Below are 27,107 nucleotides of genomic sequence, written 5' to 3' on the forward strand. Positions count from 1 at the left end.
ACAACCTCCAGGATTTCTCGATAGCAAGTTTCAAAACCATGTTTTCAAATTAGATAAAGCCTTGTATGGTTTGAAACAAGCTCCGAGGTCGTGGTACGACAGATTGTCAAAATATCTTCTTGAAAGTGGTTTTAAAAGAGGATCTGTTGATAAAACCCTATTTCTGAAAATTGAGAATTCCGATTTATTAGTTATACAAATTTACGTTGATGATATTATTTTTGGTTCAGCTAATAATCGTTTATGCAAGTATTTTTCAGAATTAATGACCTCAGAATTCGAGATGAGCATGATGGGAGAACTCAAGTTCTTCCTTGGACTCCAGATTCAACAAACTCCTGAAGGGATTATGATACACCAACAGAAATACATCAAGGAGCTAATAAAGAAATTCGGTATGGAAAACTCTAATTCTAAACCTACTCCTATGGGTATGGATAAGAAGTTGACCTTGGATGAAAACGGTAAGTGTGTCGATGAGACGACTTATCGAGGTATGTTTTGCTCACTTCTTTATTTAAATACAAGTCATCCAGATATTATGTTTAGTGTATGCGTATGTGCTCGGTTCCAATCGTGCCCTAAAGAATCGCATATGATTGCAGTTAAGAGAATCTTGAAGTATTTAATCGGTACATCTAAATTATATCTGTGGTATCCTCTTGAGTGTAATTTCGATCTCATAGGGTATTCAAATGCAGATTATGCAGGTTGTTCACTTGACAGAAAAAGTACTTCCGGCATAGCCACGTTTGTTGGACAGTGTATTATTACGTGGGCGTCAAAGAAGCAAACTTCCGTTGCGTTATCTACAGCTGAAGCCGAATACATTGCTGTTGGATTGGTATGTTCTCAACTTTTATGGCTTAAACAACAGTTATGTGATTACAGTGTTAATGTCGGTTGTATACCTATTTTATGCGATAACACAAGTGCAATTATTATATCTAAAAACCCTGCACAACATTCACGAACCAAGCATATAGACATTAGACACCATTTTCTACGTGATCATGTAGATAAGGGCAACATAAGACTGGAATTTTGTAGTACAGAAAAACAATGGGCTGACATTTTTACCAAAGCATTTGCTAGAGAACGTTTTGAGATTTTACGGTTTGAAATTGGTTTAGTTGGTGGCAACTAAACTTATCACAAATATTTTGTTCTCCGTATGACTGACTAGATTTGACGAGATTGTATGACTGTGTCCGTATTTTTCGTTGCAAGTTTAATTATGTCAAATGTTATATTATATTATGAGAATATTCCGTTTTCTAGTCATATAGTCATATATATATTTTGAGCTTTATTACGAACCATAAAGTTGGTAACAAATTACTCCGGTATTTTCCTTTAACCGAAATTCTCTACCAAAATTCTATTTCTTGCCATATCTTATCCTATCATATCTCACAAATGATTTACCCTAACCACTTATATTATTCTTATGGTAAGTGAATAATCATAAATTAAAAAAAAAAGGAAAACTTACCTACCTAATTCCACACGCCACCTCCACCTTTCCTTACCTTACTCGAACACTCTTACCATAATTCATATTAACACTCCCCATAAATACCCCACCCTCTACCGTCACAATCAAAACACAACTCTCAAAGTTTGCTTTTCTCTGAATTCTTCCACATTCAACCTCCAACATCAAATCATCATCATGACACCTCCCACAACTTGTCTTCACTCACCCTCAACTCGGTCCACAACTCGGACCGGGTCCTCCAAACCACCATGCGACAAAGCCTATGTCCCTATCAAAACTCCCTCACCTCAATCAAACCATAAACCTACTAATCCCGATCATAACCGGGTTGATCGTAACCTAGAAGGGAAAAGACAGAAGCTAAATAACGGGAAAAAGAAGGTAGTTGGGTTTGAAGGGTCGGTGGAGGAAACTGAGGTTGTAGCTGCTCAAGAAGGTCATCAAAGGGCAATTTTCCGAGAGTATATGCCGAATGCAACATCATCGGGGCTTGATAAGCTTCGACTTACCACGGACGAAAGAACCCGAGTCAACAATGTTATGCGGTATGGTATTCATGGTGGTCGTTCTTACTCCGAAAAATGGTATGGGAAAATTGAAGCTTTACAATTTTTTAAGGATTTCTTGAATTTTCAAGAATGGAAGAAAGTTAGTTCCTTTGTTGGTCCGGTTTATCCTATTGAGATAATCCAGTTTTATTCCTCTGTCTCCGTAAGAAATAACGTGTTGCATGCTATGGTGAATGAATCCGAAGTCAAAATCTCCCTTGCCAATTTTTGTACTCTGTTTTCGGTCCCTGATGATGGGATCGAAATAAATCCGAGTGCGGAATGGGGAGATGTGATGGAGGAAGAAAAGCTTAAAATTAAGAAGTCTTTTGATGTTGATGCTACGGGGCCGAGTAACATGCTTGCGGGGTCATTCACTCCAAAATTGAAATTCTTTCTAAATTTTCTTTGGAACACGGTTGTTCCCAGAAAGAGTGGTCGTGATAAATTGTCGAGTTATGAGATGGTGTTGATGTCGAAATGGCTTGAAGGGTCAAAAGTTAGTCTTCCTCGTCTTGTGTTTCATAAAATCATTCAAACAAGCATTTCCGTCACCGAGGATAAGTTATACACTACTTTGGACTTGCCATATGGGATGTGGATATCTCGACTTTTAGAACACAAAGTGGTGGTTGGGTCTTCTAGCTATGGTGTAATGGTCAAAGATGAGATGTGTGACACTCATCTTAAATTCATGAAGATTGGCGCAATTGGACCCGATTTGGTGTTTTTGGCGAAAGGGAATGTGGTGGAGAAATCATCGGATGTGGTGTCGGTTGTTGAACAAAAGTTGGACTTGTTTATGGCAAGTATTTGTGAGAAAATTTATGCACAAAATACGTTGGTTGCGGAGTTGGTCTCGATTTTGGGTCAAGACAAGAATGAGGCTTCGGGTTCGAAGGGTTCGGATCTTGCCGAGGTCTTGTCTTATTTGCATGGGTTGGAAGCTCGGGTTGATGTTATGGGTAAGGATGCGGCTAGGACGGCTAAGGAGTGTGTCCGTCATTCCGGGTCGTTGTCTAACTTAGCTAGTCAAGCAGGGGCAATATGGCGTGAAGGGAAGGCTATGCATGAGGATATGCGGGTTGTTTACGAGGCTACTAAAGCCTTGTCATTGAAAGTGCTCAATTTTGAGACGTGTCTCACAGCATAAGCTAACCATGTCCGCTCATGCTTTGATCGTCTTGACTCTCTATAGTTTAGGACCCGTCCCGGTTATGTGAACCCAAATGTCGTGAAACGCGACTACCCTTAACCCGTCATCATCCTTTCCTTTCTTTTCTTTTTATTAGACTTTCTATTTTGGACAATTGTCTAATTCGGCCCATTTTGGCTTGTTCTTCCATTCGGCCCATTTGGCTTTATAACTTGTTTCCTTATTCAACCCGTTGGCAATTTGACTACTTTGGTTTGTAGTGGACTTATTTTATATTTGGCATGCTTAATGTAGATTATTTTCTCGTTTTATAATCTTTCTTTGCATGATTAATACGTGTCTCGATCTATATTATTCTAGTTGTTTTATGTCTTTTCTCGTCTTTTCGATGATGTCAAGAGGGGGAAGCAAATTATCGTGACTTAAGTATTTGCCTAAGCTTGATCCTTGTCAGAACCTTTAATTTCTTAAGGTCCTTAGATGTTATACTTTGTAGATAAGTGCTTGTTCTTGTGTTCAACTGTCTATGACTTTTATAGTATTATGTTGAGGGGGAACTTACACTTAGTCACAAATCGTAAGAAACTTGTCATCATCAAAAAGGGGGAATTTGTTGGACATTATAGATATATGATTAAGTTTTGATAATGACAAGTGTGTGTTTCGTATTATATATACTCTTGCTCGTAATCGTTTGTTTAGTCTTTGTTAGATTAACTTAGGTTACAAGTTTAGCAAGTAATGTTATAGCATCCTTGGTTATAACATTGAAGATTTGTGAAGCATTGTTCAAGTAACGTTATAGCAGCTTGAGCTTTAACATTGAAGATTCTTAATGCATCATAGTCACTGTAACGAGTTTCAAGTATGATGATCACTCAAGAAAAAGGCTAGATCAAGTTTTTAACAAGCTCAAGATGAAGAGCTTATGGTCAAGATAAAGAGAAGATCCTATCTGTGAAGATCTCCAGTAAGATTAGCTAGTATAGGTCTTCATCTAATGACGGTATCGTAAGAAAAGGATATTGGGAAGGTAAAGTTATAGCTATTTCACCTATAACTTTACTTACCAAACTTAAAGTTATAGTTTTTTTTATTTTGGTGAAATGTAAGATATATATTATGAATCAAAAAAGATATACAAGGGTTATGTTCCAAGGAACAAGCATGAGAAAGCTAGATTACATTCATGTTACCATTCAACCCCATTTTCTCAACCAAATACTATCCTGAACACATATGGGCTTGCCTATCTTACTCAGAATTCTCGTCTTAGCTTCAGCGATTATTCTTTCAGCCAGCTTGATGGGAGGAGTGACAACTGCATTCACCCTTACACTATTCCTTTCCAACCAGACATGATAATGACAGGAAGCCCAGAGCTGACAGTGCACCTGTTGCTTCAAACCCTTTATGTTATTGCCAGTTAATGCCAAGCCTGCCATAGTAACATCAATACGAAAGCCACACCACTTTTTAACTTCCTGCAAGACTCTTTGATTGTACTCACACTGGAAGAAGAGATGTGATTGAGTTTCATCTGAACTCTCACAGATACAACAGAGTTGCTCCTGACAATAACCAAAAGATGCAAGTTTAGCTCGAGTATTAAGACCATTGTTCATGGATAACCAAGTGATGAAGGAGTTTTTAGGGACATTTCATGTGTTCCATATAGCAGGTGCCCAATTCTGAGGAGCAGCTCTATGTCTTAGCCATTCATAGCAGTTCCTGATAGTGAATCCATGACTATCAGGCGCCCATTGATCCTCTACATAAGCATCCTTGACCAGTTCTTTAACTTTGCAGACATTTTTCCAAGACCAAGCCACATCAGCAGGAGGAAGATAGTCATGCCAATTCCTTCCCTTGATATGGACCTGATTTACCCATCTAATCCAAAGCCTATCAGCTTTACAGTACAACCAGTCTACTAACTTTGCAACAGAAGCAATGTTCCAGGTAGCAGTTCTTTTAATCCCCAATCCACCTTCTTCTTTGGGAAGAGTGACCCTATCCCAACCTACAGATGGTACTCTATGATAGTCAGCTGCCCCATTCCAGAGGTAGTTCCTGCAAACTGCCTCAATGCGCTTCACAACACATTTTGGAATAAGGAAAATGTCTGACCAGTAGTTATGAAGAGTATTCAGCATAGAGCTCACCAATACAAGTCTGCCTGCATAAGACAATTTCTTATCACCCAAACTACGAATTCTGTTAACCATCTTCTCCACCAGTATGTTGCATTCAATTTTGGTCAGTCTGGTAGCTTGAATAAGGACCCCCAGGTATCTAAATGGCATAGATCCTTCAATAAACCCTGTGACCTACCTTATATCATCTTTAAGAGCTTGAGTAACTCCACTATAGTATACCTCAGATTTGGAACTATTCATGGATAGTCCAGAAGCTTTAGAGAAGGAGGAGAAAGCTCTCATCATTAACATTATAGATTGGACATTACCCTTACAAAACATCAACAAGTCATCAGCAAACATAAGGTGATTCAATTTGATATTCTTGCAAAGAGGATGGTACTGGAAAGGCCACCTTTCAGTAGCATATTGCAGCATTCTGGTTAAATACTCCATACACAAGGCAAAAATAAGAGGTGAAATGGGATCACCCTGTCTAAGTCCCCTCTTTCCTTTAAAGAAACCAAAGCAGCTTCCATTTAAATTCAATGAGTAGGATGTGGATTGAATACAACTCATGACATTTTGGGAGAAATTAGTAGGGAACCCCATACCATCAAGCAACTGAGCTACAATTTGGGTTGTTTCTACTATAACTTTGGGTAGCAATTTAATGGCACGATTTTAACAGTTTTAAAACCATTTTTAAGGATAAAATTCTTTAAACACATTTCAAAATCATATGTGTATATAGTGGAGCTAAAATATGGGTTGTTATACTGGATAACTTGCATGTCTCTATTGGTTATTAAAACGACTTATGGGTCATCATGCTACCTAGGGTTTGCTAGTTTGTTTTAACCTAACCCTAATCCAAGAAGAGGGATTTTCATCTAGATGGACACGGGCCTAGGGTTTCGGCCGTTGGCTATGAACCGTTAAGTCTTACAAATCCTCTAGAACAAGTAATCTATCTAATTAAATCTAGCTTATATTTTTATAAGATATTTTCTTATCTTAAAAATATATGATTTAATTTGTTTACTTATCTGAGAATCTCAGGGATATAATTTTGGAAAAATAAGATTTGCTTTTATCTTATTTACCTAAACTAAATATATCTTGGATTAAAATTAGGAAAGGGATAGAGATTTATCTCTTGCGAGATAAACCGCCTATCTCACGGCCTTCTAGGGTTTCGTGCAAACCCTAGTCCTCTCCTCTACTATAAATACATATGTTCATTCTTCATTTGTTTTTAGCTTTTCGAAATACAAAAATCCCTTGCAAACAAATTTGAGTTTAAATTTTAAGTGGCTATTTTTATTGTTTTGCATTTGAAAAATATTGCGAAAAGTTGTGCTCTTTAAATTGCTTATTTTTCTTAAGGTTACGTCATAAGATAATAGTACTTCATATTGTTTCTTACTCGTTCAATTGTGTGAACACTTAGAAGAACAATCAAGTGCTTTCTTAGTAACTTAATATAGTCAAAACTGAATATCTAGTGATATTCAAATTGAGTTATAGCTAGAGTTAGCTATACGAGTTGGGTTGATACTTTTGTAATCCGGAGAAATGTACTAAAATTATTAATCGAGAATAGTGGACGTAGGCTTCGACGTGTGAAGCTGAACCACTTCAAAATCGTGTGTCCTTGCAGTTTTTCTTTTCGTTCATTACATTACGTTCTAATCACTTAGTTAATTAGTTAAAGTTTAATCAATAAACTTTAAGTAATTAATCATTGATATAAAATAAAAAGTGGGTATAAGATTTTAAATACTCAATTCACACCCCCCCCCTCGAGTATTTCGGGTGTGATAGACTCTTCAGCAAGCCTCCATTAACAATGAAAGACATGTCATCTTTCCCATTCTCAATATCCAACCATCTCTTGATCAATAGTTGAAGAACATTGTACTCACTTTTGGGCTTCCCACCAACATTCAAAAAGGAGTCAAGGTAAACAAAGTCTAATTTCATCAAGTGATTGGATTCTTTTCTAGCAATCAAAGTGTTAGCCACGAACTTGTGCCATTACCTTATACCCGGATGATGAATGTACAAGGCATGACACTCCTTGAACGTAGTGAACTCACGACCGGAGATAGCTTGACAAAGTGGTTCGGCATCAAACTCCAAAGGTTTCTTGTTAAATCGGTCATGGTTCTTAACCCAAACACTTTACCAAAATCACTTTTATGCATTGTTCTAGTATTGTTTTCGAGACGGAATTCGACACAATCTCGAGTCTTAATTTTATACTCCTTAAAGAAACTAAGGAATTCCAATGTCAAAGAGGGGTATGTCAATTCATTCATTTCAAAGAGGGTTGATAACCCCATAGACTCGAAGAATGCCTTTGTTTGCTCAAGGACACCCAATTTACTCAAAGCATCTTGACATATAAATTTTGTAGCTAGGAACTTTTTCTTGGCTAGGGATTCAAATGCAAGCCTATGCTTATCGGATATGAAATTTACCTCCGGATATTTCTTTAAATGTTCCACCTCTGGGGTAGAAGTAGTAGCTTCCTCAATAGCATTGACGGTTGACGGAGCTTGCTCCCTTTGTCGAACCAAGACCTATGCCATAGATGCTAGAGCTTGTTGTCTTTTGGACAATGTTGGTGTTTTTATTGCCTTGATGCATCCCTTGGTCCTTGCCATTTATATTCTCCTTTCAATTAGTATCAACAAACCAAGTAAATGCTTAAATGCTCCTTTCTTCTTCAAGTTTCAATTGAATGCCCAATCAATTTGGGGATTTTCGGATTTTCACCCAACCCTAGAGAAATGGATTGATTTTTGTGAATAAATTGTTATTTGAATGGTCTTATGTTGATAAAGGAGTGATTTGTTTTTTATTTGAGCAAGTTTGGACTTGATTGTGGTGAATTTGGATGAGAGATTGTTGTTTTTGGATGAGGGTTTAAAGGTTAAAGTGAGGAAAAAATATTGTGTTTGTGTTTAAATGAAAGGAAATGAAGTGAAGAATAGGGTTTGGTCCCGTGTTTTGTTGATATAGCATATAGGGACGGGCGGACAGGGGTCGAGTCGGGCGGATTTTCATCCAGTGAAAAACCGACAATCTGCAAGGCTTTGGAAGCGGGCGTCTTGGAGGCAAGTCGGGTGGATTGTTGCTTGGCTCGCTCGACTTGTGTTTGAGATGGGCAGATTGTTGTCCAGTGCAGAATTCAACATTTAAGAGCTCCTTCAAGACCCACGCCTTGAGCTATGGTCGAGCGACTTGAGCAGTGAGTAGCTCGGGCTGAGGAATGGTCTTCCTAGAATGATTGGAATATTGGAATCTTCCTCCATATCAACAATGACAAAGTCCACCGGTATGAAAAACTTTCCAACTCTCACGGGTACATCTTCCTATACCCCTAGTGTTTTCTTTGTTGAACGATCCGCCATTTGTAAGGTCATGTTGGTGCACTTGAGCTCTCCCACTCCTGGTTTCACATACCGAATATGGCATGACACTCACACTTGCACCTAGATCACATAGTGCCTTGTTGATTGTGGTATCACCAATGGTACATGGAATGGAGAAGCTTCTCAGATCCTTGAGCTTTGGAGGGGATTCCCTTGAAGAATTGTACTACTCACTTTTGTGAAGGCAATGGTTTCTAATTTTCGGATGGACTTCTTCTTGGTAAGGATATCTTTCATGTACTTTGCATAGGCCGGAACATGGTGAATTAGTTCCGTGAATGGTATAGAAACTAATAAGTTCTTCACAATCTCCATGAACATTCCAAGTTGCTCATCAAACTTGGGCTTGGCTTGGCGACTTGGGAATGGAAGTCTAATCACAATAGGCTCCTTCTCAATTTCTTTGGCCTTCTCTTCATTTCTCTTCTTTGATGAGTCATTAGTAGTTGTCTCTACCACCTTAGGATTTCTCCTTAGTGGTTCAATCACATCAATTTGCTTGTCATTCTCCTCAACAATATTCTCTTCAATCGACATCTTTGGTCCCTCATATCTTGTGCCACTCCTCAAGTGGATGGCATTGATGGTCTCATGTCTTGTGGGAGGATTACCTTGAGGAGGTAATTGTCCCTTTTGTCTTTTGGAACTAGAAGATGCTAATTGAGACAATTGAGTCCCCAACATTTTTGTGTGAGCAAGGATATTTTTGATGGTAGTGTCTTTGGCTTGGCTATCCCTTTACATTTGAGCAAAGAAATATTGTTGCCTCTTTTGCATTTGGAGGACCGCTTTTGGGACATCAAAAGCTTGGTCATTGGGTTGATTGTAGTATGGTCTTTGAGTAAGATTTCTCATTGGAGGTGGTGTGTATGTGAGTTGAGGGTTTTGGACATTTTGGCTCTTGTATGAGAGGTTTGTGTTGAGGTTTCTTCCCATATGTGTGTGAGGGGCATTGTCCCACATCGGTAGAATAATAGTGAAGAGGCTAGCTTATAAGTTAGTGGGCTACTCTTCCTATCACCAATTGGTTTTAGGATGGAACCTCACTTGTTTATGGACCGGTCTCATGCACCCAATTCTATAAGCCCGCTGCGGAGGACTCAACGGTTTGGATGGAATTTGGTATTCACATTGTAATAGTTGGAATAAGGGGTGCCATTCCTGTAGGCTTTGAAATCATTTATTTGTTCATTTGTTCCCCTACATTCATGTTGATCATGTCCCAAGGTTCCATAACTCTCATACACACCATTTGGGATTTTGGATGTCGCCATCATAGCATTGACATGTTTGGGTGATTGGGAGGCTTCATCAAGCTTCGTCATGGCCTTCTCAAACTTCAAGTTTATGGTGTCCATATGAGCACTTAGTTGAGCATCCAATTGTGTGATAGAGTCCACCTCATGCTTCCCTCCTCTAGTGGCTTTTCTCCAATACCCAAACTTGTTGAAGCCCTTCTAACGGTTCTTCTAATGTTGGTCAAGGTCCTTTCAATTTCGGGATCAATAGGTAATGGTCTACCTTATGATCTCCTAGACATGCAAAAAGTAAACAACTAGAAAACAATTAAAACTACCTTGAGGAGTTTGACTTCCCCAAGGTTAAGAAAGACACAACTAAAAACAACAAATGATTTCAATTGAACACCGTCCCCGACAACGGTTCCATTTTTGATTCGGCTTGGAACTTTGTCTTCTAAGCTAACCAATCAAAACATTATTTATAATCTTAACTAACTACTCTTAGTAGAGTGGCAAGTAAAGGTCGGATCCCAAAGGACGGGTATTGAATTAAGTTATCGGTTGTAGCGAGCTATGTCTTAGGGTGTCACAAATTGGGTTGAGATTTGGGTAACAAGCTAAGCTACATAACAGTGAAATGTAAAGAAATGAAAGTAAAAAAAAGCAAGTAAAATAGGGGTGTGTAAACAATTGATTAAGGCACTAGGGTGTCATGGGTTTATAGGGGATTCATGGTGGTAATCATACAAACATGTTTACATAGTTGCAAGCAAATTATTGTTGTAGTGGAATCGAGATAGTTTATGTCTTACAATTCCTAGGAAGATTTGGGTCCCGGAGCCGAGTCGGTCAAGACTGTACAACATCTACAAGTCGACTTAGTTTCTTCCTATTCAACTTTATGCATGGTCTAACAAGACTCGAGTTAGTTTATATCTTACAGGTCTTGTTGAATGGATAAGAGATGTATGCATGCAAGGTTTTCAATCAAGCAATTTATCAAGCATAACATGTGCATAAGTTGAAACTAAAACAAGCAAGCAATCTTATGAAAACATATTAGATTAAGTATGGATCTACCCTCATGCTTTAGTTTCCCTAATCCCCCATTAACCCTAGCTAGAAGATTACTCACTCATGATTATGGTAAACATGCTAATAAAGGTGTCAATCATATTAGCAAAGTTAAAGATGGTGAATGAGTAAAGCAATAATTAATTAAGCAAGGGTAAAAGGGATTATAAGTATGATCCAAATAATAAGCAAAGAATAATAGAAGAACACTTGATGAATGATGAAGAGTTGTCAAGTCTTCAATAAACCCCAAATCGTCTTCAAATTACCTAACTAAATCTAAGAACACTTGAATGATTAAAGAGGAATTAAGATTTGATTAATATTGAATTGAGTGAATACAACTTATTAATAATACATAAACTTGATTAATGATAAATTCTAACTTGGTTATTAATCCCCTAACACAATGGGGTATTTATACTAAGTACAATTATTAGGGTAACTAAGGGCTTAAATGAGGATTAAGTCCCTAAGAAGAAGATTAGTTCTTTGCAAGTCCCATAAGGAGCCGTTCGGATTGACATTGAAGCAAACTCGTGCTGCCCAGGGATCCGCTCGACCTGAAGGTGAGACGCCCGGATTGAGGCTCCAAATGCCCAACCTGGGCTCGGGACGCCTGGATCTTTGATCAGCTCTTCTTCTTCTTCTTATTTGGCTGCCTAAGGATCCGAGGGGATCGTTGGGAGGTCATGGGGGTCTTCATCCACTACTACAAATCCAGGCAACTACAACGCCCCTTTAACAACGCTTATTCACGAAAATCACAATAGACGTTGTAGAATGTATGGCGCGAATTTTACTAAAATTAATTACAACGGGTATGGTTATATAACCGTTGTTATAAGTTTTAACAACGGGTCAAACATGCACAACCGTTGTTAATAATTTGGCGCAAAATTGGCGCAGAGTTAGTGAAAAGTAATCACAACGGTTATTTTTGAAACCCATTGTTAAAGCTTATTTAACAACGGTTGTTGTTTTGCAACCGTTGTTAAAACGTTTTAACAACGGTTTTTGTTTAACAACCGTTGTCAATACTTTCCATACTATAAAACACACACAAACAGATCAGCTACAGCCACAAAACACAAACCTTAACACAAACACAAACACCGACAAACACAAACACAAACACAAACACAAAACACGCACTTTTTCACGTCGCTTTATCATCTCGCGTCACTGTTGATTTCATCGTCTCTTACTTTCTCTAATTATCAGGTAAATCTCGCCGTCACTATTTGTTTCATCGTCTTTCATCGTCATTATTTTCTTTTTCTAATTATTTCATTTGCATGTATGTGTTTTTATCGATCATTATGTTATTTCTCTAAGTATTATTCGCTTAATTAGCTAGTAAAACAAATTAAATAAAATAAAACAAAGAAGAAGCAAGATGATAGAGAGGAATGCATGATAAACTTAATATATATATATATATATATATATATATATATATATATATATATATATATATATATATATATATAAATTAAAAAAAATTACATTAATAAAAATGCAATTCTTATATTTTCATAGAGAGTCTTATTCTCTTCTATGATATCCGTCCTCTCCTCCTTAGCTATTTGGAGGTTCCGTTCAGCAGTTGCTATATCGCCATATAGCCGCAATCGTTTGTTTCGCTCTGTCAAGCCATCTTTTTTGGCGTCCTTGATCGGATCGAGCATCCACAAGGTAGCTCCAAACTGTCCTCAATGTGGAGCAACCGGCGGATGAAACTGTTGTTGTTCTCGATCATAGTAAGAGTCTTAAGGATGATATCATTCATTTTGTTGATGAAGTTTGGAGTTTGTTTGAAAGATTAATTAGGGTTTATTTGGAGTTTGTTTTAGCAGTAAGGGTTTGGAGATATATAGTGAGATAATGGAATGTTAGTTGAGATAATGCATGTATTTATACTAAGTAATGTGTGGTTTGAGTTGTTTTTTAATTAATATATATGTTAGGAAGTGTGCCATAATCATCATCATATCTCTCTCTGCTACTTCAAATCTTATTATAACCCTTCTCATTCCATATTGTCCATTCATATGCACAGGGATGGCAGTAATAATGCATGCATCGGAATTATAACGGGCCGTAATTATGCATGCATCTAGTAATATTTAATTTAATTTTTTTATTTTATTTTTTAAAAACAAACAACAGCGTTTATTGAGAAACAACCCGTTGTCTTTAGTTATAACAACGATTTTGTATATTACAACCCGTTGTTATAACTTTCTCCCCAAAATTGAGTCACACTTTCCACAACGGGTTTTTATACTTAAAACCGTTGTTAATAGTTTTAACAACGGGTTCCTTAAGAAAACCAACCGTTGTTAAAACCTTTTACAACGGACGCTTTAACAACGTCCACTTTTTTATATAACAACGGTTTTTAACCGTTGTTATAGCTATATCTGTAGTAGTGATCATTGCCCATTCTATCTACTTCATTTATTCACTTAGGCCTTTAGTAATGGTCTCCTCTTTGATGCTTGGTTATTAGATGTACTCCATTTAGCTCTACTTTGCTCCATAAATGCAAGGCTAGCAATCCTCTCCTACCAAGGACACAAAACCCAAAGAATATGCAAAGTAGGGAACTAAAGATAAGAAATGACCCTAATAAGCAATAGAAAGTATAGGAACGAGGCTAGTTCGGGGACTAAATATGAACAAATATGAGTCACATTAGTGGTTGATCGTGTATTCGTAAACACCTGTGATGAACCATAATGGAGAGCTGATTTGACAGGTACTAAAGATTAGCTGACTTGGGAGCTATGGGATGCGTGAGGACTTGGCCAGTCTACCTAGAAGTCTAGACCACATAGATTATTTAATCACTTATTTATTTCCAATGTGATTTGTATCTTATTTTATATTAAGTTTAGTTTGGTTAAAGTTGTAATAAACATGTAAACACTAAGTTTTAGTTTAAAGTACTTTGGTGAATTGGACTTTGTTATTCACTACCTCGGAAAACCGATATGGTAACACTCTCATTTACTTGCGATGTCTAGCTAAAAGCTTCTGAATAAATGGGGGTGTTACATGAGTAGCTTCTGGCTATGGGTTTTGCTTTGGTTTTTGCATTGGCTTTGGGTGAATGGCTTTTGCTTTGGCATTGGGTTAATCGCCTTTTGGCTTTGGGATGTAAGGCCTTTTGAATGTGACCTTTGCTTTGGAGATATTGGGAAGGTGGCTTGTCCCTTATGTTTTGTCGTTGTTTCGACACGTCGGTGGTATCTATTGTTCATGCACTGGGTCACGGTCGAATTCACGAACGTTATGGAGCTCCAGTCTAACGGATCTTCCTCCGAGGGCATCGGAAGAGTAGACCGCTTTAAGGTTTTGTAGTTTTTGTTTAGGTTAGACTAACATTTTTGTTAGACGTTTGTTTGTATTTTTTTCACACCTATAGGACAATTCACTTAATAGATTAATTAATTAATTGTATAACGATACAGATTAATTAATTCCTTAAAATGGAACAATTTATGATAGTGAGTGAGAAAATATATATCTTATTGTAATATTGATTAAATAAGATTTATTTTAGTAATTAAAGGATTTTATTACTAAAACTGATTATTGTTTATGAAACAATTAAGATAAGAATGAATGGTTAGTTATGATTACAATATGTTGTGAATTATACTTATATGACCCATTTTATTTATGTGATCAAGAATCACTAGACAATTTGTTATATGCAATTTAGTTAATGTATAAAATGATATTTATTTGATAAATATGCATTAAATTAATTAATAACATGTTACATACTACATGTAATATATTGTGTGACAAATGACAAATTGACAAAATAAAATGGAAGTCCATTTTATACATATGAACCGAAAATGGAGGGTGGAAGGAGTGTGGATGATTTATTTTATGTGATAAAATGAACATAATCATACCTACTCTAACTAGTGTTACACCTACTATTTCTTGTGAAGAACAAAAGGAAAAGCAAAGGCCATGCATTGGCCTCACTCCCTTCACTCCACTCGGCCTCACAAGGACTATAAGAGCATCTTTTGTTCTTATTTTTTATACATTTGATACGTGCATTTTATATAGTCTTTTTAGCCTATTTTATGCACGCATCTCTATGCTTTTACCGTGGTTTTATGCTACGAAATGCCCCGAATATGCTACTTTGGGTTATTTTGTCTTATTTGCAGGAATGAACCCGAAAGGAGTGAAAACGAGCCTAAAACATGTCCCTACACATGCATTTAGGAGATGAGTTGATTTGGAGCGGAAATGTAGCTATTTTGAGATGCGCATTGGAGTAAGGAAGTTAGGCGAGCCAAGAGAGTGCTTCAATTTGCTAGTTCCTGCTTGTAAGAGCCATATCTCGAGTTCTACAACAGTTATTAATGTGATTCCAGTTGGAGGTGAAAGCTCATCCTCTTAGCTTTCCAACGCCACCAACCACGCCCTATTTGTCCAAGTAACGAAGGAATGGCAGCCGTTTGAAGTTCAGTGCGCGAAGCAGGAATTACGCGCTGAGAAGTGCTCGATCGAGAGCTATTTCTACTCGATCGAGAGCCCATTTGCTCGATCGAGAGCTACCTATTCTTGATCGAGTGATTAAAGGGAAACAAGTCCTCGATCGAGAGGAATTCTTCTCGATCGAGAGGAATGCTAAGGAATACCACTCGATCGAGTGCCTTAGTTAGTCGATCGAGTGGATTTTCTGTGAAATTTGGGCTTTTTAGGTTTAATTCCGTCATTAGGTTTAATAAGCCCTATTTTCTTATAAATAGGGAGTCATTATGTCGATGTAAACTCTCTCTCTCACACTCTATACACTCTAATTCTCTCTTTTCTTTCCTTTGCTACGTTACTTTACACTGTTACTTTGCTCTTAATTTCCGGATCATTTATTCAGTAATTGTTTCTCTCCCTTTTCTCCTCCTTTTTAATGTTTATTTATTGTTCTTATTTCTATTACTCTTGTTTCCCTTTAATTATGCATAGCTAATTCCCCCTAGTATGTTAGGATTAGGGAAGCCATGGTAGCATGTTTTAATTGTACTAAATAGATTAGCCCTGCGATAAGAATTGTATTAGGCAATTTAACTGTTATCCGGTCAAATGAATGCATGCAGGAGACCATAAATTTAGTTAACCCCGACCTAGATCGAAAGATTGGAAGGGAAGACTTGCTTAATTACAATAGGGTATTGCAGTGAGGGCGAAAGTTAAGCTGTTTACGCTCTAGGGCGGTTTAAGGACCGAAAGGTGACGACCATAGCTCTTCTTATCAATAGTTTAATCGCCTTAGTATTCCTGATAGTATAAGATCTGATAGCTGCCACGGTGGACCGACTCTAGCATACTCCTTCTCTCTTTTTGTTAATTTCTCTTATTTATTTCCCTCGCTTTAGTCTCTAGTTAGTTAAATCAATTCAAAACCCCCATTCCTGTGACACCCTGACAAACCGAGTTAAACAGATAGATAGCAACTTAGCCTCCCTGTGGAGATCGACCCTACTTACTACTAGCTATTAGTTAGTTGTACTTAGGTATTTATTTTTGGTGTAGAAACGACCGCATCAAATTTTGGCGCCGTTGCCGGGGAGGCGACGCTTTTTATCTGTTTTATTTTGTTTGTCTTTTCGCCTCAAGGGAAGACTAAGTACCTTGAGGCCGTTCTTATCTTTCTCTTTTAGTGTTGTTTTGATAGGCCTACAGGTTTATTAGACAGGCTACTGAGGGAGATTATCGAAGGGAAGGCTTGAGTACCTTCGATCCCTCTTGCCAAGATGACATCTGTCTCCCAACTAATTGCTCGGTTTGAAGCCCGGTGAGAAAACGCTTGTTGGGAAAGGAAGAAATCTTGGGGATGTGGTCTTCTTGAGCACAATGCAGCATTGTAGTTGTGCCGCCACATCCACCCCATCAATGGCCACCGCAACAAGATCCTCGTGATATGCAGAAAAAAGAAATCGCGGAGCTGAAATCCTTAATTCTAGAATATGATAGACATATGGATGCTCAAGTCACTGAGCTGCAGTCTGAAATTGCTCGGTTAACAGCTGGGTTGGATAATCGGCAACCAGAAGAGGTGTGCTTGACCGAGAGCGGTTTTTCCCATGAAGAACCCGTGTTGTCCGATGCTGAAAATGATTTCTATATTTCGGATGAAGACTTTCTATCGTATTTCCAGAATGTATGCAGGGATATCAGCGCTGTGCAGGAAGAAAGTCCTCGATCGAGTAATATCTCTTCTCGATCGAGTGACATGCATGAGGAAGGTGCTCGATCGAGTGATTTCGTTACTCGATAGAGTGAGATGCGGGAGGAAAGTGGTCGATCGAGTGATCATTCTGCTCGATCGACTGAAATGGCCATTGGGAGCTTTGGTTCGTCATTTTGGTTTGATTTGGATGACGAGTCTGACGATGATGAAGGTTACGGTGAACCTCCCCTATTCACAGCCAAGTCGGATACACTTGAAGCTGCGATTTACGGGACGAATTCTACTAAGGAGGGTGTCAAAGAGGCAGCTGAGTCGGTAAATGCTCCTAGCACGGAAGAGGTAATATCTTCCTTTGTCGATGATTCCGTCATTGAGAGTGACCGACCCGAGGTAGTAAACGATAATTTATTTATTGTTTGTTTTAATAGTAAATTGCCTCAGTTGACTTTTGCTGCGCATCCCAATGCTTCACCCCCTCCCATGTGGACGAATAAATTAGCAATTATTCACCATCCTTATCGTCACAAACTTGTTAATCTAAATCGGGACCATAATATATTGACAATCGCTCCCGCGCTCCTTTATTTTGTGGATAAATTTAGGAGCGCTCATAGGAAATTTGTTAGACTTAAACGGTTTTATATTTTTATTTCCTATTTCTGTATTCCACTTTGGTGCTACTTATGCTGTTGTGTAGCACATGCGCAGCCTATTTGTGATTCTTTGCGCTCTTGAAATTTGTTTTGATTGTATTTGATTAGAGAGGCTCGAAGAATAAGAAGGTCGAGCTGGGACCTGACTGAAGCTAGCGCTAACCGGGAGGCAACCCGGCTATTTTATTTTGCATTTTTATTTACTTTCAGTTGTAATAAATGGTTTTTATACCATAGACTTCATCAGTATGCGCGTTTTTATTGCGTCTTTGCAGGAATTCTACTCGATCGAGTAACTTTCCACTCGATCGAGTAACTTTCCACTCGATCGAGTAAAAAAAAAAAAAAAAAAAAAATTAAAAAAAAAAAAAAAATTACTCGATCGACCGCTAATTTACTCGATCGACCACTATTCCTCTCGATCGAGCTGTTTTGGACGTCCATTGCTTGGATAGCTTCTTGTGACGATGTTTCGGAGCTATTAGTGACCTCCCATGTTGCTGGCTGGTTTGGGGAGGTCCTTTTATTCGCGCATTTTGTGAGTTTTTCCGCTTTTACTCTCTTTCTCCTTCAGTTTGCATTTCTTTCCCTATTTTTTTGGTACAATGAGGGCATTGTACGGTTTGGTTTGGGGAGGTTATGCATCCATATCTGTGTCTGCATTTTGTTTTCATTGCATTTCTGTTATCATGTTTAATTTATGTTTGCATTATTGTTTATTTTTGTTAAAATTCTAAAAATTCAATAAAAATCAGAAAATTATTAAAAATTCAAAAATTTTCACGTTTATTTTTGCATATAGGTTGAGTCGGAACGGTAGATTTCTATGATGAAATTGCACTGCAACTGCCTTTTTGCTTAAGCCTTGCATTTAACTATTAATCTTATTAGCTTTGTCTTATTGCATATCTACGAGTTAATGTTTAATTTAGCTGAACATATAGACTTGACCTGAAATTTTGGCAACCTACTTATAATTTCTAAGATTTAGAGCCTTATAAACTGGTGTCATTTATGACCAGTTTCATGTAGGATTGTGAGTAGTTACTCCTTGCATAACATGTATCATCAATTTGCACATATATGAAATTCAATTGCTTTTTGCCGTCATACATTCAGGTTAGTGGTTGGTGTCACATGCAGGGAGGTGCTTACATTTTCCCTTTCTTTCAGTTTTACCCATAAACTCTACATTAGCCAAATCTGCCAGTTGACCCTTAGCTACATCCAAATTTAGCCTGCCTTGTCAAGCTAGTTTAGATTGTTTTGCGGTATATTGTCTATTGTATCAAGTTTGGCTCATATCATATTGATTTGGAGTTGGTAATTTATGAAGAAAAGGAGGTTGATGAGAAAAAAGAGACGTGAAAAAGAAGTTGAAAAAAAATCAGAAAAAAATTCGAAGAAAAAGAAAAGAAGAAACCGAAAAAAAAAGAAAGAAAAAAAAAGAGAAAAATTCGAAGAAAAAAAGGTTGATGTTTGGTGATCGGTTTCTGCTCCTATCTTCTATCTTATATCAATTGAGGAGTGTTTGCAGTTTGGTTTGGTGAGATTTTATGCCAAATGAAGGGCATGTGCTTAATTTCAATAATTGAGTTGGAAATGGATATGTCTCATATGGTTTTGTTTAGGTACTAGCTTGATCACCTATACCTCCACACTCCCATAAATGTTTTGCCTTTTCTTACCCATTGCCTCACTTTACCATATTTTTGTAAGCCCTCGGCTGTGACAGGACCTTGTTGGTTGGAATGTACGTTTGGTAGCTAGAATTGTCTATCATATTAGTTGCATGCATGTTTATGTGGGTCGTAGTCTAGGTGAGCGACTATTCCTCTTTCTCTCTTTTACATATATATGTTCACCCTTTGCTTCATGAGAGAAGAGTGACCCGTGAGAGTCCATTGTTAAAGGTCTAGCAAGGTCGACGGTTCAGCTTTATTATAAACATCTTATAACTCGTTTGCATTTGACTGTTTAGCTATAAGTGTTAGTTTGTCTGCATTAAATTGGCTTAAGTGGGCATTTGTAGCTAGCTCTGAGTTATCTTTTCCGTTCCTTTAGTTGCATTTTAGTTTACTCGGGGACGAGTAAAGGTTTGGTTTGGGGAGATTTGATACGTGCATTTTATATAGTCTTTTTAGCCTATTTTATGCACGCATCTCTATGCTTTTACCGTGGTTTTATGCTACGAAATGCCCCGAATATGCTACTTTGGGTTATTTTGTCTTATTTGCAGGAATGAACCCGAAAGGAGTGAAAACGAGCCTAAAACATGTCCCTACACATGCATTTAGGAGATGAGTTGATTTGGAGCGGAAATGTAGCTATTTTGAGATGCGCATTGGAGTAAGGAAGTTAGGCGAGCCAAGAGAGTGCTTCAATTTGCTAGTTCCTGCTTGTAAGAGCCATATCTCGAGTTCTACAACAGTTATTAATGTGATTCCAGTTGGAGGTGAAAGCTCATCCTCTTAGCTTTCCAACGCCACCAACCACGCCCTATTTGTCCAAGTAACGAAGGAATGGCAGCCGTTTGAAGTTCAGTGCGCGAAGCAGGAATTACGCGCTGAGAAGTGCTCGATCGAGAGCTATTTCTACTCGATCGAGAGCCCATTTGCTCGATCGAGAGCTACCTATTCTTGATCGAGTGATTAAAGGGAAACAAGTCCTCGATCGAGAGGAATTCTTCTCGATCGAGAGGAATGCTAAGGAATACCACTCGATCGAGTGCCTTAGTTAGTCGATCGAGTGGATTTTTTTCAAATTTGGGCTTTTTAGGTTTAATTCCGTCATTAGGTTTAATAAGCCCTATTTTCTTATAAATAGGGAGTCATTATGTCGATGTAAACTCTCTCTCTCACACTCTATACACTCTAATTCTCTCTTTTCTTTCCTTTGCTACGTTACTTTACACTGTTACTTTGCTCTTAATTTCCGGATCATTTATTCAGTAATTGTTTCTCTCCCTTTTCTCCTCCTTTTTAATGTTTATTTATTGTTCTTATTTCTATTACTCTTGTTTCCCTTTAATTATGCATAGCTAATTCCCCCTAGTATGTTAGGATTAGGGAAGCCATGGTAGCATGTTTTAATTGTACTAAATAGATTAGTCCTGCGATAAGAATTGTATTAGGCAATTTAACTGTTATCCGGTCAAATGAATGCATGCAGGAGACCATAAATTTAGTTAACCCCGACCTAGATCGAAAGATTGGAAGGGAAGGCTTGCTTAATTACAATAGGGTATTGCAGTGAGGGCGAAACTTAAGCTGTTTACGCTCTAGGGCGGTTTAAGGACCGAAAGGTGACGACCATAGCTCTTCTTATTAATAGTTTAATCGCCTTAGTATTCCTGATAGTATAAGATCTGATAGCTGCCACGGTGGACCGACTCCTAGCATACTCCCTTCTCTCTTGCTGTTAATTTCTCTTATTTATTTCCCTCGCTTTAGTCTCTAGTTAGTTAAATCAATTCAAAACCCCCATTCCTGTGACACCCTGACAAACCGAGTTAAACAGATAGATAGCAACTTAGCCTCCCTGTGGAGATCGACCCTACTTACTACTAGCTATTAGTTAGTTGTACTTAGGTATTTATTTTTGGTGTAGAAACGACCGCATCAACATTCATTCTAAGGCATTCATCTCTTCTTTTCTCTCCCACTTTTCTCTAAAAACTAGTTTTAGAATATAATAAATTGTTCATCTAATATTATCAAAAATATTAGATTACTAGTATAGTAATAGAGATAATATTAGAATCTATTTAAGGTTACATAATACACTAATCTAGTTAATTAGTATATTATTTTAAGGGATTTGTTTTGGGTGGCATAAGAGGAGATCTCTATATTTGGGATTAAGGAGGATCATCCATTACATTTAAGCTCAAGAACAAATAAGGAAGGTGACCTTATTTGTGCCCTTATTTCGAGCCATATAACAATGTAAGGAACCTTGTTTTTCTTATTTTATCCCTTAATTAGTTATGCATGCACTAGATCTTAAGAACTCATGTTAAAATGTTAATTAGTTCACTATTAGACAAGTCTAATAATAGGTATATGAATCTAACAATTGGTATCAAAGCATAGGATGTTGCATGCATAATCGATTTATAGTTTTTTCGAGTTATTAGTAACTTAATTAAAACTAAAAATTTGTGATTTATTAGATAAAGCCACGAAATATTAATGCATATTTTATATTCTGGTCCTAAAATGTTTTTAGGTCATTTTATGATTTATGGTATTTTATTGCTCGTTTTAATGATTTTTAGTTATTTTATTACATTTTTATGACTAAAATGGATATTAAAATGCTAAAAATAGTTAAACTAAGTCTCTGACCTTGAAATTTTTATATGACCTCACATGCATATTTTAATTATTGTATGTAAAATTTCGTATATATTTGATTTATTTTGCATGATTTATGATTTTTATGAGATAAAACTAAATTAAATGGAGGTAAAATGGTTAAATATAGTTAAACTTCGAAACAAGCCATGAAATTTTAATATGTTGTCACATGCACATTTTACTCATTGTGTATATAATTTGAGATGAACTTGATTCATTTTGCATGATTTATGAATTTTTAGAGTAAAATTAACATAAATAGTGACTATTTTAGCAAAAATAGCTAAAATAAATTACATGGCATAAGAAAATTATTTTAGGTTGAATTTATATCCCAATTATCAGATCTAAAGTTATAAAATTGATTAGATTAATTTTTGTATGCTTTAGATGTTTTATTCGATAAAACCGATAAATCTCAACTACATTTTTCTCGAAATAAATCCGAAAATTTTAACCATGATTTTTGACATTATGAGTGTCATGGATATATTCCAGAATTTTCAAAAATTTAAAATTCAAATTTTGAAATTATTGTAATTTAATTTAGATTTATTTCATAAATGTTATGATTTTAGGGTCAAAAATGAGCAAAAAATTAAATCAAGTTGAATTATTGTCAAAAATTGAGTGATGACTTATTTTTGAGACCTAAGAATGTTAGTATTATTAACTTGGACTAAAATTAGATTTTATTATTATTTAGCGATTTTAATAAGTTAAAATCATGCATTTCCATAAAACCGGGTTATATAATCGATATAAGTTAAATAGGGCGATTTGGCACATAATTTGGCATGATAGACACATATTATATAGCTGCATATTTCATTGTTGAATGTCATATTTTATTTATATAATTTTGAATTATGTAATTTATCTTAGTATGGCCTTAGTTTTAATCGATATTACCCGTAATGAAAGGAGATATTGATTCGGTTGTAATTTAATGTGATCTCGTATCACTTTTATTTTACTAGTTTTTCATTTTAAAAATGTATGATAGGAATAGCTATGTATTTTTATTATTTTTTGTAACTCCAGAATTTTTTCAAGACAGTGCCATTCGGAAAGGCGTTCCGACGAAGACGGTGTTTTAGGGAGCCGTGCCACTTGAAGATTCAAGGGACCAAAGGAGTTTGTTTCCGAATTTGTAATAGATTATTTGATTTTCTATTTTAGGATGGACATACTAGGAATTTATTATTTGTTTTGTATTTGTTTTGCATTTCTTTTAATATGTTGCATGCATTGCCAAATCGCCATAACAACACATGCATATCATATCGAGTCTTCGACCGTGTCAATTATAATTATCTAGAATTCGACTTTTAGTTCACTTAAAATTGATAGATAATAAATTGACAAGACCTTTAATTTTAAAAGATTGAGACTTAGCCTTACCAAATCGTAGGAGCCCATGAATCTAAATTTCATAAGGAGTACAATATGATTTTTCGGGGTGCTTCTATTAACGTTGGGTAAGTGGGGTAATAAGTAGTTATTACACTTCAAAAGTTTGGTTGATCTCAACGAAGGTATTTTGCGACCGTAGCCGCAAAAGGTTCGGGCTAAAGATGAATATAATGTAAAATCATCGACCGAGCGTTCTAATTGTAGAATCAGTTAAGAGGGTTAACCCACCAAGTTATATTAGTAAAGATGTAGAGGGCCCGTAGGCTCACATCCAAGTTAATATGAATTTTGGATCTCGGAATCATTTATTATATTTGGGTAGAGGTCACTATATAAATGTTAAACTTGTTTAAAATATTTACAAGTTTTAAGACGATAAATGTTTATAATTCCTTCATTTTCTATTTTGTAGTCAATTTGATTAGTTTGCAATGACAACTCCAATTTCATCCGCATCAACCAGCGCAAACGCTCCAACACTCCCCATTGCTTCATGGCTCCGATCCTTTATGGAGCGATGTAAACTTGAAAAGAATGGTTCAAACTTCGCCGATTGGGATGCGCAACTCCGTTTGGCCGCGGAAGGTGACGACAAGTTTCGTTACCTTACCGAAGCCGCTCCCACCGCACCTACTACTAGGTCAACCTCCACCGCAAGGGAAGCCTATGAGGCCTACCTAAAAGAGTCGGCCGCTATCAACAATGTCTTGATTTTCTCTATGGAGTCCGATCTCCAAAGGACTGCTATCAAAATGAGCACGACCTATGAGATCTACACCAAGCTTATGACCATGTTTTCGCAAGCTCCTAGGATAATCCAATATGAGGCGGCCTCCGTATTTTTCGAGATCAACATCAAAAAGGGCCAAAAGGTTAGCCCTCATATGCTCAAATTGATTGAGCTTGTTGAGACTCTTAAGATCCAAGGGGTCAACATTCCCGAACAACTCGTTATAGACCGAGTTTTACATTCCTTGAACAACGTCAAGACATATGTGCAGTTTAGGGTAAACTACAATATGCAAAATATGAAGACTTCTCTCCATGAATTGCACAAATTGCTTGTGCAAGCCGAGACAGATATGGATCTTGATGTTAGTTCAACCAAGGATGTGCTTGCCATAAACAACAAAAGCAAATGGAAGTTTAAGAGGAGTGCTAGTAAGAGCAAGAAACCCACTCCCTTCAAGGGAAAGGGAAAAGTAATTGTGAAAAGCTCTTCTAAAAAGGGTGCTACTTCGAAGAAAAATGCCATTATTGTAATGGCATAGGACATTGGAAGAGGAACTGCCCAAAGTATCTTGGAGATATCAAAGCTGGAAAGATTATTCCAGTAGGTAATAAATAAAATTCTTCCTATCATTTATGTTTTGAATTTCAATCTCAACTTTGGTATTTGGATACAAGTTGTGATTCTTACCCTTTCTAACTTGTTTTTAAGGGCATCCGAGCAAAGACAAAGGCAAAGACAAGCAAGCCTAAGGAGGCTCTTCAAGGGAAGCTAGAGTAGCCGCCCATAGTAGAAGACCTATGGAAGCTTGGCTTTTATATTAATAGTCTTCGTTTTATTGTTGTATTTTGAACTTGTTGTTTTAGAACTCTTTTAATTTCCTAGTTGGACATGGAAATTAGTTAATTTCCTTTTTGTTTTCAAGAACAAGAAGTTGTATTTGAATTTTAGTGGCTTGGTTTGCAACCCAAGTCACTCGGTTTATGGAAATTTTCGTTCTAAAACTTGTCATTATACACCTTTCATATCAAAACATAAATTATGTTGACTTAATCTAATCATAAAAGAATTACAACGATGGGATCATTGTAATTAGTTCATAAGCCATGAATTTAATTCTCCTTTATGCTTTTGTGACTTAATGTCACATCTTATTTGATATAAGAAAGAATGATTATAAAGTCAAAAAGAGTTATTTGAACTCTAAAAGGGGAAATTTTATAAACCAATTGGCTACACTACTTATAAGACTCCATACGAGCTATGGGAGGACTTAAGACCTTTCCATATGAGTCGGATTGAGTTTTCGAACTCACTTTTTGGGAATTAGCAATCCAAAACGGGCACGTTACTTTCGAAAGGTCAACCTGGAGATACCTAAAATAGCAAGTCTATTTAACAAATGACATGGATCATATTCGCATATTACATGAATCAAGATGCCATAATAGAGTTGGTCTTTTTATGAGCTAATACGTCAGTCTAGACAAACTTCTATTACTTTACCATATATGTTTGTAACTCAACAAGTTATCTCTTAAGAAGATAGATGTATTTCTAAGAGATAGAGTGGGAGTAGATCATCACAAACATGTCTTATAGTTAATATGTTACTTTTTGAAAGTAATGGAACTATAATCTATTGAGATAGAGTGGGAGTAAAGTAGGCATGTCTTATTGTTAATATGTTACTTTTCGAATGTAATGGTATTATGACCTATTGAATGATCAATTGCGACTAGTCCCAAATCGACTTTGTTGCATACAAGTCATAGCATTACAATCCAAAAATTTTTACTCAAGAGTAGATTTACTTTAAGGCGATGGTCTCTTTAAACTAAATAGAGCTTTGGAGTACCTAAAATCATAGATTGACATGAAGATGTTAATCAAGATAAATCATGTTAGGAATTGCCACATTAAATTTTGATGAAGAAGGGCAAATGATATTGTGGACACGGGGGGACCACGGAGGCGCTTGGGAACAAGCGTTTGCATTTGTGGAGTCGCCACCAATTTTTATGGGAAATTGGAACTGTTCGAATACTCGGGCCATGTAAAGACACAAAGTAGTGACATGAACACTAATAACTCGTTACCCTTAGCATTCTATGTCTAGAATGACTCTCGTGGATGCCAATGAACACGGATGTTCACAGAGATCTGGAGTAAGGGGTGAGGGTACGTATTAGGAAGTCCTTTTACTGAACACCTAATCCCGCCCGCCTCGATAGCGGCCTCTACTAGTGATTAGGGAAATTATTCGTATTTGATATATTTTCGATTATATGCATGCAATGTAACATCCAACGTTTTAGTCCTAGCATGTGAGATTAGACTATGTTGGTGAACAAATAATTTAGTAATTAATTATGTCGAAGTTGGAATTTAGAATTAATTACATGTGAAAAACAAGTAAATAAATCATAAATAATTACAATAAATAAATAACGATAAATAAAATTACAATGGATTAAGCGATTTACATCAAAAATATACTTAAGACGGACGATTTGAGGAAAATAGAGGACAATAAATAAGGTTAGAAAATATGGACTCTTCGAAGAGGCACATCAGTTGCTGCGTTTCTTCTCGATCTCTGGTTAGCGCTGATCCG

At 36.8% G+C, this 27,107-nt stretch overlaps 1 protein-coding gene across 1 annotated transcript; it reads right to left on the reverse strand.

Moving 5' to 3' along the window:
* Positions 1–4,404: 4,404 nt before the first annotated feature.
* On the reverse strand, positions 4,405–4,830 carry LOC141601160 (uncharacterized). The gene has a single exon (XM_074421429.1). The coding sequence runs from the start codon at positions 4,828–4,830 to the stop codon at positions 4,405–4,407; it is 426 nt and encodes a 141-aa protein (XP_074277530.1).
* Positions 4,831–27,107: the final 22,277 nt, after the last annotated feature.

This window comes from Silene latifolia, chromosome 9 (genome assembly GCF_048544455.1).
Source record: "Silene latifolia isolate original U9 population chromosome 9, ASM4854445v1, whole genome shotgun sequence".
In the NCBI taxonomy this organism is placed as follows: domain Eukaryota; kingdom Viridiplantae; phylum Streptophyta; class Magnoliopsida; order Caryophyllales; family Caryophyllaceae; genus Silene; species Silene latifolia.